The sequence below is a fragment of the Crassostrea angulata genome, chromosome 1 (genome assembly GCF_025612915.1).
Source record: "Crassostrea angulata isolate pt1a10 chromosome 1, ASM2561291v2, whole genome shotgun sequence".
In the NCBI taxonomy this organism is placed as follows: Eukaryota; Metazoa; Mollusca; class Bivalvia; order Ostreida; family Ostreidae; genus Magallana; species Magallana angulata.
The window spans coordinates 50,924,893-50,940,036 of record NC_069111.1 but is presented as its reverse complement, the minus strand read 5'-3'; the positions used below and the strand labels follow the sequence as shown (position 1 = coordinate 50,940,036).

The window sequence follows — 15,144 nt, the reverse complement described above, 5'->3', positions numbered from 1 at the left end:
AAAAGAGTTTAACAGAATTTTAATGTGTTATATGACACGTGTTAACATGCTTTTGAATTTAATTAATTTGACATGGAATCTGTTGGTATAAAATTGACGCAATAATTTGTTGGGATTTATAAAATAAATTACGAAAATCGTACAACACATTTAATGTTGTTCCATTTTAGAATCAAAGAAAGGCATAGCCAAGAAGCTCAATTATTACTTCCATTTTAACCATTTTCGACTAAAAAAAATGGTACAGCCAAAGAATCTTAAGATTTTCTTCTTTTTACCCATTACAGACTCAAAGAATGGGACACCCAAAGAATCTTAAGATTTTCTTCCTTTTAACCATTACAGACTCAAAGAATGGTACAGCCGAAGAAACTCAATTTGTTCTTCCTTATAACCATGTTCATCTTGACTGTTTTTGTTATTTCACACTACAACACCGTTCAGAGGATTCACCCACCTGTCAAATATCCAATGGGTAAAAAAGTGCAAACTCCAAAAGAAGAGAAAAACTTAACGAACAGAACGCCAATACATGTACATCGGCCTGGACCAATGAGAATGGTTCAGGAAGTCGACTGTCAGCAAATCATTGAAGGTAACGAAGACTACATAGCTCATGCGTCTGAAATCATGAACAACACTATGTTTTCATTTCTAAACGACAGACAAATTGAGAAACTTGCTCTAAACTGTGACAAGTTTTTGAATACCTTTGACTATAGTCGATTCATAGTGTCACAAATTGAACTAGATTTTCCCATTGCATATTCCATAATAACATACAAAGATGTTGTTCAGACTGAAAAACTTCTCAGGGCTATATACCGGCCTCACAATGTTTACTGCATACACGTGGACCGTAGTTCCAGTCCTTCATTGCATAACGCCATTAAAGCTATTTCAAAATGTCTGTCTAATGTTTTCGTTACATCGAAGCTGGAGGATGTCATCTACGCGGGTTATTCTCGACTGAAAGCAGACCTCAACTGTATGACTGATCTTTTGAATTATTCAGATGTAAAGTGGAAATATCTCATCAATTTACCTGCTCAAGAATATCCATTAAAGACTAATTCAGAAATTGTGAAAGTGTTACAGATATTAAACGGGACAAACAGCATTGAAAGCTATTATGACAAAGCATCACACTACCGAACCAACCAGACATACAAAGAGAATAACAAAACATCCAAGTTAGAACCCACGGGAAAGATCAAAGCTCCACCCCCTCACAACGTAACGGTAGCAAAAGGGAGTGCATACGGCACATTTAGCAGAAGTTTTGTGGAGTTTGCTTTAAGGAATCCCAAATCTAGGGACATCTTAAAATGGACAGAAGATACTTTGAGCCCAGATGAAACATTCTGGGCCACTCTTGCTTTCAACAAAGAACTGGGTGCCCCAGGCATTCAATACTTGGGTAGGATGTGTTTAATTTACGTATTGTCATTGGGAATTAACATTATTATTTATTATTATCATTATAATAAATGCTGAAAATAAAGAAAGTGAAATACTCATACCGCTATATTCTCACACAAACGTATTTGACTTTTCTTATTACATGTATTAGTAAATAAATCAATCAGATGCAATGTCATAGCTTGTTTTTTGTTTCATATCAGCTTCAGGGGTTCCGAACCGGAAGTCATGGATAACTGTTGGTGTGATGTGGCAATCCAAGGGACCAACAAGGGAGGTCTGTCATGGGATGTACGTCCGAAATATATGTGTTTTCGGATTGGGAGACTTAAATAAAATAGTACAAGAAAAAACCCTTTTTATCAACAAATTTTATCACTATTATCAACCTTTTGCCTTAATGTGTATGGAAGAGTGGTATTTCAACAAGACGTTTACAACTGTACCTTTTGAAAATTATTTTTATAAAGGTTTAATAAAATTTTAATATTGTTAAAAGTATATGATGCCCAAAGTTCAAATGTATTACATTTTTTAATATGATAGAAGAATATAAAGTACTGAATTATCTATAGAATTCATTCATCAAAAGTCGAATAAAATTTATCTGGAAACGAATAATAAAGACTTTTATTTTTCTATAATTAAAAACTTTTTAAAAAAATTATGCAGATATGCAAAAAAAAACATTACAACAATTTCCTCTCTCAACAAAAACCTCGAGGGCTCTAGTATCAGTTCACACAGATACTTCCTTTAAACCACTTACGTTATATCATAATGCATTTTTAAAAGAGTTTTTTTTGTCATTCATTTTAACATAAGATATTTGTTGATTGAAATGTTTTTGGTACCTGAGATAGAAATTTGATTGTTACAAGAGCAGCTGGGGTAGAAGAGTTATTATGTAAAGAAATAAAACTGTCCCTGTTCAAATTACTGATTATTTTCTGGAGGTGGTCTGATGATGACTTCGTAATAAAACGCCCATTTAGATCGTCTCGCGAGCGATTCATGTTTTGCGTTTGCAACGATGTACATTATGTGGACAAACCTTAGTTTAATGAGTCCTTTCTAAACTCTACTGTTCAATAGCATTGCACTACCTTTAAGTTCGTAAACAATGTTTCAACTTCCAAATCCCTCATGCCCGGGTTCTACTCTTTCTTGAAAGACTGGCGAAGACGTTTAGATTTAAAAGTTCTTTTCCCTTAATTTTTTTTCACAATCAAGTGTTGACAAACTGTTATAAAAAAAACTCCATTAAATAAGGTTTTCTACTCTGAAGCTCTCCATTTGAAAGAACAGTTTTCCTTCGTGCAGCATTCTTTTCCTTAATTAGATCGTCTTTTACAGCATTATTTGATGACCAATATGCATCTGATACTAGTACAGATGTATATATTTTGTATTTCACTTAAATGGATGATACATTCACATCTTATTTTTTCAAGTTCATTTTGCTTTGCTAAAGAACATGTCCTTTAATTTGTTTCTTTTTCTGATTGTGTTGGGTTACCATGGTCATTATTTTTAGATTAATTATTTTTCTTTCAGGGAAGTTCACAGATTACAATGCATATGGTTTCCTTTGCTCTCGCTATCACGCACATCGCAGCGTAGTTGTGGACTTTTGAAGCTTTTTATGTCCTGCCTCAAGTTTGATTATATTTGATACCATTTATCTTTAGTGTGCAGCTTGACTTGTCATTTTGCTCTTTATCTTGTTTCATATCTATTACTTCAACATATTTTGAAACTTAACTATAGGACACGCTCAAAATCGTTTGTTTTCTTCAATACAAATATTGTTAGTCAATATCTGTTTCTCTCTCTTCAGTTTGGTAAAGCTTTGCAAATACACCACCACGGCTACCTAGACAGATAGTAATCTTAGAATACTCGGGACCAAGCCCCAACTTTGAAATACTCTTGGTCTCCACTTTTGAGTGTTGTTTAGCAGCTCTCATTCAAAACAGCAAGGCTGATGGGAGTGGTCTTTTCATAAAACCTTAAATACCCAAAATTGTTAAGACCTAATATGGGGGGGGGGGGGTCTCCGTAAAACATGAGCCCGAAAATCATCACCAGGAAAGGATTGCTAGTATGGGGCTAGAAGTTGACGTTTAGTGCCGCTCAGTTTACGAACAAATATGAACATCAAATAACGATTTTACTCCTAAAATTTTAATGTTTAAAGATAATAAAGTAATCGACTAAGAATTTTCAGTCGATGTGTCCTTTTTGATTTACTTTATTAATTTAGTCAAATATAACATACAACATGACCAAAAATTGTAAAATATACAACATGACTAAATACTGCATGTACATGTATTTGACAAATTGCATGAAGTATATCAGAAAAAACAGATGAATCGGTATGATCGAGTGATAGTTAATAAATAGTGCACATCTCTTCCAAAAAAATAACTGCAGGAATATTCAGCCCAAGCTATTTCTTCAGATCTTCAAGGACCAGACGATCGTAAACCGTTTCTTTGTTTGACTCATCATTTTCAGGAAGAAATAATACGAGAGGATTAAATACAGTGTCTTTTTATCCAAATCAGTAATTTCATTCCATGCTAAAGTTCTTTGTAGAGTTTGTTTTCAACTTTCGACAAATTAAGTGGGGTGGGGGGGGGTGTTACCCTCGTTTTCAAATTTTCACTTCATTGTCCCAAAGTAATGTTCTCCAAACTTCATCAAACCAATTCTTCATGAAACACAGCCACCTATGATAATAAAATCACTGCCATACTCTTCTAATCAACCACCAGCTGCTCCCATATGTTAGAACATGCACTTCGTTCAATGCAAATTAAATTACGAAATTTAAGAACAAAACAGTACCCCTACAGTAAGGGTAGATTACCTAAGAACATCTCAATTCTTTTATTAATCCATTTCGTTCTATTTACAAAGTTTGACAGCTAATTGCGCTCAGACAGACCGGCTTGTGTTTATTTGAGATGAAATAACATGTATATTTGATGATGAATATATTGCACACCATGCATTTTTAAAGATTTTATTTTAAAAAGTATACATCACAGGCAAAAAGTAACAAGAACAATTAAACAGATAATGAATAAAAACACATTGTCTGAGGACGGAGTTAGGTACATGTATAATACAAGATCAAATATCACTTTAACAAACAACAAAAAATATGTGATTATTAATATATTGCTCATCAACATTGCTTAGTAGTCAGGCACATTAAAATTTGTAATTTTTCCCCGCAGTCGAATTTCTTTCTTAGAAATGTACAGTATCTTCCAAAACTCATAACCAACACTATCGTCTAACGATGAGATATGAAGAAAAATTTTAAGTGGATTCAGATAATCTTTATGACTGGGATGTGCCCAGGTCATATATAAAATAAAATAATTTAAACCGAATGAGTCTTTTATTAGGGTGAAAAGGATAGAGTGTGTCTGATACTTGAAAAATTCAAGAGGGCAGGAATCTTACCCCCCTCCCCCCTAACTTTTATTCCATCTTCTTCTGGATCCACTGCTTAATCAAGTAGAAGTAAACTAGTTGAGGATAACTTGGTGCAATTTTTTTCACAACTTTTTTTAAAAAGTTTTTCTGATGAAACTTTATAGCTACAAAGGTAATGTGACGACTCCAACCGCATCTTCATACAGCCCCCCAGCTGCTATCGCCCGTACCATGATGTACACCTTCAGCCCTGACCAGCTGGTGATAGCGGGTGGCAGGCCAAAGGTAATGCTGGTCTGTGTGGTCTCCTGCCATTGTATGATCTCTGCCCCACCCTGTACCTTACCCGCAGACACCTCAAAGAACAAGGGGTGAGGGGAGCTGAACATCCCGTCCCACGATACTGTGAACTCTTTCTTGTCTGCACTCCAAGTGATTGTCATCTTCTGGGTAGCTGCAAAGAAAGTTATTAGATTAATCAATTACAATAAATTAATTTAAAATATTTTATGTACAAATGAGTTTATGATAAGTGTTATAAAAATTTATCATTTTTTTAAAAATCCTAATAATTTTCTATTTCTAATGACATTTTTGAAAGCTTCCTGTCCATTGCATGATCAATTCTATTTAAATATTCTGTTACATGCTTTCTATGAGTATATGAAAATGATATAAATTGGATAAGAAGCAAGAAAAGAGCAAGCTCTTGTAAAGAAGGTAACTTACCATGCTTGACAGGTTTCTCGGTGAACACTGTGATGTCTGATCTGACCTTGTCACTGACCAAAAGAAGGTCATTGATAGCCTGTGTGCTGACATTGATTGAACCCAAGGTCAAGGTTAAATTGTTCACACTTGTAAACAGGAAATCCTGACTATCGGGGAATGACATCTTCTCCGTCAGATCAAAGCTGCTGCCTTGCATCAAAACCTACACCAAATCAAGCTAACATGTTTAATTACATGGTTAGAAATTAAACATGATATTAAATTATCATCAACTTCAATTTCATTGAGTCAGTTAGATTCCCACTACTCTTGAACTGTATCAAAGACTTATTGAACTAATACTGTTTAAAATGAATCAAAATTGTTTGTCTTGGTGTTATAAAAGGGTTCTACTGTATACTGTATATAGATACTGTTCATGTAGAGGAAAGGAGAGAGAAAAAGAGACAAATTGCATGTGATGTAATAGAGAAGAGCATATACACATGCATTTTAATGGTAATAATTACAACAACTTGCAGTAAAGTATCAATACCGGTAACCTCTTCAATTGTAATGCATGAAGTACACTAAGAATTAATCAGCCAAACTACTTGATGTTCAACTTTATTTAAAATTTAAATGAAATACCAAATTCATATTTTTTTTTACTAGATTTGATTTGGACTTTTTTCCAAGTTACAAATTTAGAATGTTTGGAACTATGCGACATAAAAAAAAAATTGAACAACTGTAGAAGCAGAAATATTCTGTGAGGATTTAATTTCGTTGTTTTCGTTGGGAGTTTAAATCAATGAAACTAAATCCACAATGAAGTTTGAACCCCAATATTTTTAATTTTATACAGACTTGATACATGATGCATTTAAAGATTAAGATATGAAAAATTAAATCCCAACAAAATTTTATTTGGTTAAAAAAGAACAAAATTTTAACCCAAAGAATATAAATTATGTGATTCTTCAGAAGTGACAATATTATCCCTCTCCTTGCACAGTGAGAAGTACTGAATAAATACAGATGCATGTCTCCATGAATTGTTACCTTGTACTGTTGGATGCCGATGTGATCGCTGAATCCTGTCCACTTGAGTCGGATACGGTCAGTCACACTCTGGTAGTTAGTCTGGGCCTTGTACTCGGTCACTGATAGGGGCATGGACTCTACAACTGCATTAGTCACCACTGGGGCATCATGGGAGATCTTCACTCCATTGGAGGACATGGAGCTCAGGAGTCCGGCATTGTTTTCGCAGCGGAGTGTGGAGTAGATGGTCTTACCCTGCAGGACACTGTAATCAAAGTCTCTGAAGGCCAAGTAATCCGAGACTGGAACATTATCAAAGGCCTGTATATCCACTTGATTTGGTTGAGTGCCTGCAGTGAAAAATAACATATATTGGATGATGTAAAGTGAATGAAATGGAGCTGTATCATTGTAAAAATGTTCAATGGTGATGAAAAAAAAATTATGTTGTATGCCACAGACTTAAATATTACACAGTACTCAGTGCTAAAGTATCTAGTGCTATCAAATATTAAACATATTGAAAGATTTGGTTTATAACCATGCACTACAAAAGCTGTTTTTTACTGTAAAACATGAGCAATAAATCTACCAACCTAAGGCCCATTCACAGCGTGCCAGCCCAGATTCAGGGTCGCTGACCACCCAGTTCACAGCCACTTCACTGTCTGTCCATGCGTTCTGGTCTTCCTCTGTCAACATTTAAGTGTTTCATTCATTATATTGCAACAATCCAAACAGGGGGAATGGATGGAAAAAGGTGGTTGGAGGAATAATTTTTTGTCAATTGAACTTCTGTACTTTTCTGCTATTAAATATTTTTTTTTATAAAATTCCACAATTAAACAAAACTCTATCTCTTGTTAAGGCTGCCACTCTGATAAAGGGAAGTAACTCCCACTAGCATAAATTACGGAGTAGAAATGGCGACATCTGTTAATCTGTTTAGTCATGAAAGGTAGGCTGCAATTGCGTGCATTTAAAGTATAAAACTGATTAGTTTAAGGTAATCACTATCACTGGAGCAAACTTTAATGGTATTTATGATCTACTCACGCCTAAGTCTCCCATCATACACTCCCACAAAATGGGGCGGAGTCAGGTCCACCAGGATCTTGCTGGAGTAGGCTATCCCCTGTAACCCCGCAGCATTGGTGGCCAGGGCGGTGACATAGATGAAGGAGTTGTGTACCAAGGTCACCTTGGAGTTGAAGGCAAAGTTGCTGAGACCCACACTCTCAAAGCCCTGCAGCTGTGTCCCTCCCTGTGTGTAGCCTGTCACAGAAACCAGGCAAACATTCAGAAGTGTTAGCATTTTACCTAATTATACATATTATCAATTACCGGTATTATTAAAATAAACATCTTTTTCATTAATATTCAATTAACCAGATCATTCTTAATGCTTAAGGTGGTATGGGACACCTCCATGATATGATGTCCTTTTCAAATCATCTTAACTGTCATATGAATTTTAACAATATAGAAGAGCAGAAGCACCTTTTAAGCTTCAAATATATCTATATAGCAATTACTTTATGTTCCTGGTAATCAGATAACAAAATTATCAGTATTTTTAGACAAGACACAGATATTTACAATGTACATGACACTATGACTTACTGTACTGGCATTTACAGCATTATTATTAATATGTGCAAAAAAGCCATACGCTATCTACAAAAGTTTCTATATTTCAACTCAAAAGACCCAACACATTTAAAAGGAGACATTTTAGTTTTGGCGCTTTGAATACAACTTTCATTTACACAAAGTCATGCATTGCCAAAAAGAATTATAGACCCTATTAATAAGAACTCTATAGTACTTGAAATAATGCTTTGATTATTAATCAGTAAATTCTAGCAAAGATTAAGCAACTTGAAACTTATTGCACATGAAAAAGTACATGTAACTTGTAACTCAAATATGGTTTGTGCAAATAAGGATAGGGTCTTCAAACTGACAATTCAAGATCAGGGATGGGGTAATTGAAAAAAGTATTTGTAATTGAGTGTAATTAATTACATTTTTCAAAGTAATTGGTAATTGAGTCTGTCTTCAATTAAATACATTCCAAAAATATTGTGTATTTTCAATTACTTTTCAATTACATCTCAATTACTTTTTTCCAAGTTTAAAATATAAAAAAGGTGTCTTATAATGATAAATACATGTAGATTTTATACATGTTTGGCATGGACTTTTGTTTATACAATAATTAAATGTCCCATAATGTTTCTTATGTTTATACAGCATGACACACTGCCCAGAGCAATAGGTAATGATCTAATTTTGTGGAGTTGTGAACTCCTCCAATACCCAAGAACCCCAATTGATTTTAGACTCAAGGGAATAAAAATATCTCATTCTTGTGAATTATAGCAATTATTATTTATATACTGATATGTTGTACTGCTGAAAGTTGTACTTTTTGAATAAACATAGTTTTCATATGTGAATAAAGATTAATTCACTATTGAGAAAATATTATTCAGAACCATAAATGAACTCAATGGTACTTAATGAATTTAATGTTAAAGAAAATTTTCAAGAAATCTGATCTGAACTGAACTATACAACCTTTAAAAACATAACCGTACATAAAGCCATGTATAATGTCGTTAATATATATGTTCTCAAAATTTAAAAAATGAAACTAAAGTAATTGAAATGTAATTAATTACATTTATCAAAGTAATTGAGAGTAATTAATTACATTTTAAAAAATCATATCATTGTAATTGCAAGTAATTGATAAAATTGTCAATGTATTTGAAAGTAATTAATTACTTTTCAAAGTAATTGACCCCAACTCTGTTCAAGATGTAAATGAATACATAGAAGACTTTTCTTTTTTAAAATAAAAGAACATTGATCTTTGATAGCTTTATAAAAAAAACAATGTATATATTGTGTATTATGCCATATTTTATTGCTTTTTTGGTTAATGATGCTTAATACCAAAGTCAGAGTAGGTTAAGTCTTAGTAGAATTAAAAGTTTTACCTATTGCCCAGAAGTATTCTGTGATAGGACTGACATCCTCTACAAAGCTCCATGATCCGTGAATGGAGCCCCACTCGTGCAGGTACACCACATGAGCCTGTACGTATAATTCACTGCTCCCATTAACATCCCGCTGAACGTGTTCAAAAGTCACATGATCCAAAAATATTCCTGTCTTCTCATCCACACTCCCAAGGGTCAGTTCGGTGGTTGTACCCTGTGCGATGAAATAAAACGTATGTTTGTGCCAAGATATGATCTCCCGTGATTCTGATTTTCCATGTCCATCACCTCTATAAGCTTTGGTATATATGAAGAAAACATGACTCTTGTTCCCGAACTTGGCAAATCCTTCCTTGTTGGACTGGGTGGAACTGCTTATCAATAAATGGCTTGTGAAGAATACTAGTCTGTACAGACCCCCCTCTACCAAATTAGCCAGGGTCTGCGTCACACTTCCCCGGACAAACAGAAAGGACCTCCCGTCCCTAGCAAGGTTATTGATGGAGGTCACAACCGCTGCACAGCCGGATGAGGACAGAGTCCAGTTCACAGGGTGGTGATTCATCGTCTCATTACAGATGTCGGTGGTGTTGACAGCATCCATCATCACTTCATTGGGGGATGTCTCAAAAGATGGATTAAGTAGAAGGTTTGAGCTGTTGTGGAAGAGGTACTGGGGCTGGGGGGGACTGGTGTCTATGGCCACCCCGTCAGAAACCATCACAGGAGACTTGTAGCCAACGTTATCTAGGGCATACACTTTGTTGTAGTAGATTCTCCCTGTAAAATAGTATTGCTTTGGGAATGAAGGTGTAAAATTACAATTATATATATATATATATATAATTTAGAGACTTTTTTAAGATATTATAATTAGGTAAACATACCATCAGTTAAAGCTTCGGAGAGGTTACCAGATACAGAGATATGGAGGCCAACAGCTTCCCAAGGTCGCACAGAGCACTCTGTCAGTTCCTGTTTACTGTCAACGCTGTTGGTATTTCCTACACACCAGTAGTACTGCTTTACTCCTGAACCAACATCAGAGAAGCCATGCCAGTGGGCACTCATTTGTATTGAAGAGTTCTGAAACTCCAGATCTTCAATCTCTGTTCCGTCATACACCATCCCAGTGCTAGGAGTGGAGGCATCCATTTTAAATCCGTCGGATGTCTCTGTGTGGTGAAGACCAGAATATCCGTAGGCAACAATGTTGCTGTAGAAGGTCACTCCTTCGACCAGTGTTGCCCTGGTGATGTCAAAGGAGGTTGCAGAACCAGGCTGATCAAGTGTGCTGTCCCATACATCATGTCCTGATCAAACAGAAAACAGGTCAATCAGCAAACAGAAATCAGAAAAATACAACATAGCATTAGAATTCTAGGAACTCCTTCTTTACCATTTAAACATTCCTTAATTTTAACTTTCATTGAATACATAACAGAAAAAAACCCACTTAATCCAAAATGAGTTAAAATTTGCTACAGTAAAATGCATTTACCATTATACTGGTTTAGAAATGAAAAAATATTGCAAATATACTTAAACTCTACCAATAAACTTTAAAATTTTCAACTATGAATTTTATGTTCCAATACCTGCTACATATTCATTGTGCTTTAATTGACATAATGTAACTCAATTCACTCATACCTCCAGGAGCAGTGCTCAGATACACGTGGAAAGACTTGATAAATTTTTCAGCTTCTAGATATTTGTTGGTCCACTCCACAGTAAAAGGGAAGCCCCGCTTCAGGTAATCCTGGTCCTTTATCCAACTCCCCATCATTCTCTCTCTAACCTTTAAAGGTAAACCAATCAAAAATAAAGTCTTTGCTGTGGATAATTCTTTTATCTGGCATTAAGGTTCTCTGATCATCAGCCTATAAATATTTTTTTTTATTATAAAAATGTTATTTATTTTTCAAACTTTATATCAAATGAAATAAAATAAAAAGAATATTTTTAATACAAGGTATCCATGCATTTCATGAAGTTATTGCAATTTTGGCCATGATAAATACAATAATGTATAGAAGTTGAGATCAAATTAGAAAAAAAAAACCCAGTTGTATCAGTGGCTCAAACCCCTTTACTTCTAGGCAGTAGGTCTCCAAGGATCTACTAAGCTAAGCAGTTCATTGAAGGTGTTTGTGTAATATTAACACTTCAAGACTAATTGAATTTGTTAACATATAAGGCAGATTTATAGTACAAATAAAAAAATTCTGGATAATTTAGAGTTATCGAACATTGCTAAGGATCGGAGATCGTAAAATAGAAAAAACTCTGACATTTTTTATTGGAATTTTACAACATCTCCATTTTCATTCTAATCAATTTACTTACTGCGCTTCCTCTAATCTTTGTTGTAGCTGGTTTCATTGTGTTAATTCTTACGCCATCGGATTTAAATATTGCATGGGTATTCTCATCGTACCAAACACGAATAAAGATAGCGTATTCAACATCATTTTGCAGAAATACTCCTAAGAAAAAAAATTGCAAAATTGTATAACAAAAAAACATAATTGATGACCCTGAATCAAGTTTTATATAAACATGTTGAATTAAGTATTATTCAAGTTAACTATATTAAGTTATATTTTTTTTTTACCAGATATAAAACTTACTTGAATTATAGACTTAGGCTATATGGTTCTTAGATTTGACATGAGTTTAAGTTGAGGAGACTTGAATTTTCCTTGGACTTGAGTTTTACCTGGCTTGGTGGTGAACACAATGTCTGTCCTCTGTCCCGCATCATGCCACACCCTCTCTGTCACCCCATTAAACACACCCAGAGGGGTGGCTCCACTCAGGTAACCCACACTCCACTGATACCTGGAATATTTAACATACCTTTCATTGACTCAATCATTCTCAAAGATTGTTTGTAACAAAATGGTTCTTACATATGAATACATGTATTACTAAATGATTCTTGTAACTGACTTTTTTTAAAATAAAAAAACAAATGATTTAAGAGAACTCCTTCACTTCCAATTGTATTTTCTGCCTTGATATAAATAAATAGATCACCTACCACATTGGGGGATTCCCTTGTGTGTGTACAATGGTCCAGTACCCCTGTAGCACCACATTGGACGGGGTGAAGTTGATGTCGGTGGTACCATACTGTGTGTCTCGGACTTGTAGAAGATTGTTGGTGTTTCCTTCAACAAAATATTTTGGTTTTCAGTCTATTTAGAGGTGATTACTTTAATGGTATGAAATGGAAAATTCATATGTTCTTGGATTATCTCTCTGCTTTCTATGATCTGTGCATTATACTGATTATTCCTCTCTAGCATGATAAAATTAGTCTAAAAAACTTACTCTAGACCATGATGACATTATGTTACTCACCTACAGAGATATCTGAACAGTTTGCGGCAGGGGAGGGACAGAGTTTATCCTGCGGGGCACAAACACAATGACCCTCACAGGTCTCCGCTTGGCACCGCCTAACCAAGGAAAGGGCACCACCAGGTACCTTCTCAAACTTGGAGTGGATGATGGCACTTGAAAGGCCTGCCTTGTGAACAGAGCAAAGTAAATCTTACAAGTGAAATTGAAAGCAAACATCCCCAGTTCACCAACTTTTATTCATGTGCAAGTAAATCTTAAAATGTTTGTGAAAACAATGTCATAATTATTTCTTGTTGCAATTAAGCATAAATATTTCTTAATTTGTTCAAGATATTAAACATATATTGAATAAACTAGAAATTAATTCAAACCAAACAACACATAAATTCAGTTTTACTAATAAAAGGCCAGGAGACAAGTATTTGGGTACACCAGTGACTAACTATCATTTAGACGATACCTTGTTGACCGCCCACATACTGATGTAGATGTAGGTCATAGACGGGTCCAGTTTGGATGTCTCAATCTCGTATGTCTGGACCTTGCCCTCATCGTATCTATCCTCCCCAGATGTTGAGTGATCAACTCTAAGAGCAATGCCTGATTTCTGAAAACATTATTACAATGTCATGAAACAACCTTTTGAATGTGTAATGAAAGCTTGGAATGTCTATCATGCAGTCAAATATAAATGAAAAATCTGATGATATATTGGTTTATATTTTGATTTATATTTATTTATTCTTGAGGTTCTCTTAAGGAAAAATCAGTTTTTTAATGTTTTCATACGTCAAATGAAATTTGAATACTAAGCATGGTATCAAAAAATAAGATTATAGCATAATTTTTTTTCAGTATACTAAATTTGCTAGGTAGATAATTATAAATGCAGACAAAAAACTTAACCCTTAAAGCTTACTTTATTGAGATCAGCCCCCAAATATGTGGTCCCAACATTGACAAAATAGTGTGTAATATCCGAGTGACTGTCAGCAAATCCAAGCCAGGCTAGACGGATGACGTAGCTGCTCCAAGTCATCCAGCCAGACACATGTCGCGGGAGCTCTGCTGCGTGATCCGTGTGGATTGCAAACATCCCTGTCAACACATAATAGGTATAATTCAATACTGTAAATTCTAATTAAACGCGAGGAATTAATATCCATGTAAAATCACGAGAAGCCCTTCTTGCTAATTTTAAAATCTCACTTTTAATTTTCAAACATATGTGAACTACATAAAACTATGATAAAATTTCGGCATTCGTGATTTGATGGAAAACCGTTGAATCGCAAAATTAAGTACTCGCGTAAAATAAGGAATCTACAGTAATCCCTGGCACTTCAAACTGTATTATTCAACAAATATGCTGGATACATTTTCTATTTATATTATGAACAAGAATTTTTGTGCCTTTTTAACTATAATTGCATTTCTAAGTATATATTCAAATTAAAGATTACTTTTAACAGCTCTGTTAGACATAAAGGTCAACCACGGGAAGAGAATAGCACTGAATATACTGCTTGGCCATACATAGGACAACAAAAGAGGAAAAAAATGAAAAACCTTTAGTTCAGGTGGGCTAAAAAGAGTGAAAACTCCATGCATGAATTTAATTGAAATCCACTTTTAATTAGAAAATCAATTGCACATGGAATTAATTTCTATAGAATTTAAGTAATTCGTAAATGATAAACAACTATTCTCTTTACAGCACTACCCATAATGCATCACTGACCACACCCTCTTACCTCTGTTAGGGGGAGTGCTATCCACTAAGATTCCTGGTGACGTCGCGGATGAACAGATCTGGGCTCCATTACAGGAAATGAGAGTCACATAGTAAGTTCCACCATCATGCAGTTTCAGCTCGCTCAGTATGAAGTCCCTTACAATACCATTCACCTTTAATGAAATCCGATATGGTACACAAAAGATTCCATGAGAAGAATTTTTCAACAGCTAATCAAACAGGTTCAATAAATAATATAACAGAACTCTAACACCATTACTTTCATATTGCCTACTGAATAATGAAGACAGATGAATACTCAAAGAAATACTGAAAACGTATTACATTTGGTTGTGTAATATGCTATTTAGCATTTTTGGTGGAGAACGG

General features: G+C 34.7%; 2 protein-coding genes across 2 annotated transcripts in view; one reads left to right on the top strand and one right to left on the bottom strand.

The window, feature by feature from the left end:
* Positions 1-295: 295 nt before the first annotated feature.
* Positions 296-2,028, top strand: LOC128157833 (N-acetyllactosaminide beta-1,6-N-acetylglucosaminyl-transferase-like). Its single transcript, XM_052820494.1, has 2 exons — positions 296-1,420; positions 1,626-2,028. Exons 1-2 carry the CDS (start codon positions 355-357, stop codon positions 1,907-1,909), a joined length of 1,350 nt encoding a protein of 449 aa, XP_052676454.1. The 5' UTR covers positions 296-354; the 3' UTR covers positions 1,910-2,028.
* A 2,343-nt stretch (positions 2,029-4,371) lies between these two features.
* The window catches only part of LOC128182378 (uncharacterized), a 45,558-nt gene continuing 34,785 nt past the window's right edge, over positions 4,372-15,144 (bottom strand). Inside the window, exons 38-52 of the mRNA XM_052850986.1 lie at positions 14,774-14,927; positions 13,939-14,117; positions 13,480-13,626; positions 13,017-13,185; positions 12,694-12,823; positions 12,370-12,491; positions 11,997-12,136; positions 11,301-11,448; positions 10,535-10,960; positions 9,645-10,427; positions 7,693-7,911; positions 7,233-7,328; positions 6,655-6,986; positions 5,608-5,812; positions 4,372-5,332 (exon numbers count right to left, since the gene is read on the bottom strand). Of these exons, the coding sequence (XP_052706946.1) occupies positions 5,043-5,332; positions 5,608-5,812; positions 6,655-6,986; positions 7,233-7,328; positions 7,693-7,911; positions 9,645-10,427; positions 10,535-10,960; positions 11,301-11,448; positions 11,997-12,136; positions 12,370-12,491; positions 12,694-12,823; positions 13,017-13,185; positions 13,480-13,626; positions 13,939-14,117; positions 14,774-14,927 (3,540 nt within the window). The 3' untranslated portion in view covers positions 4,372-5,042. The remainder of the gene's footprint in view (positions 5,333-5,607; positions 5,813-6,654; positions 6,987-7,232; positions 7,329-7,692; positions 7,912-9,644; positions 10,428-10,534; positions 10,961-11,300; positions 11,449-11,996; positions 12,137-12,369; positions 12,492-12,693; positions 12,824-13,016; positions 13,186-13,479; positions 13,627-13,938; positions 14,118-14,773; positions 14,928-15,144) is intronic.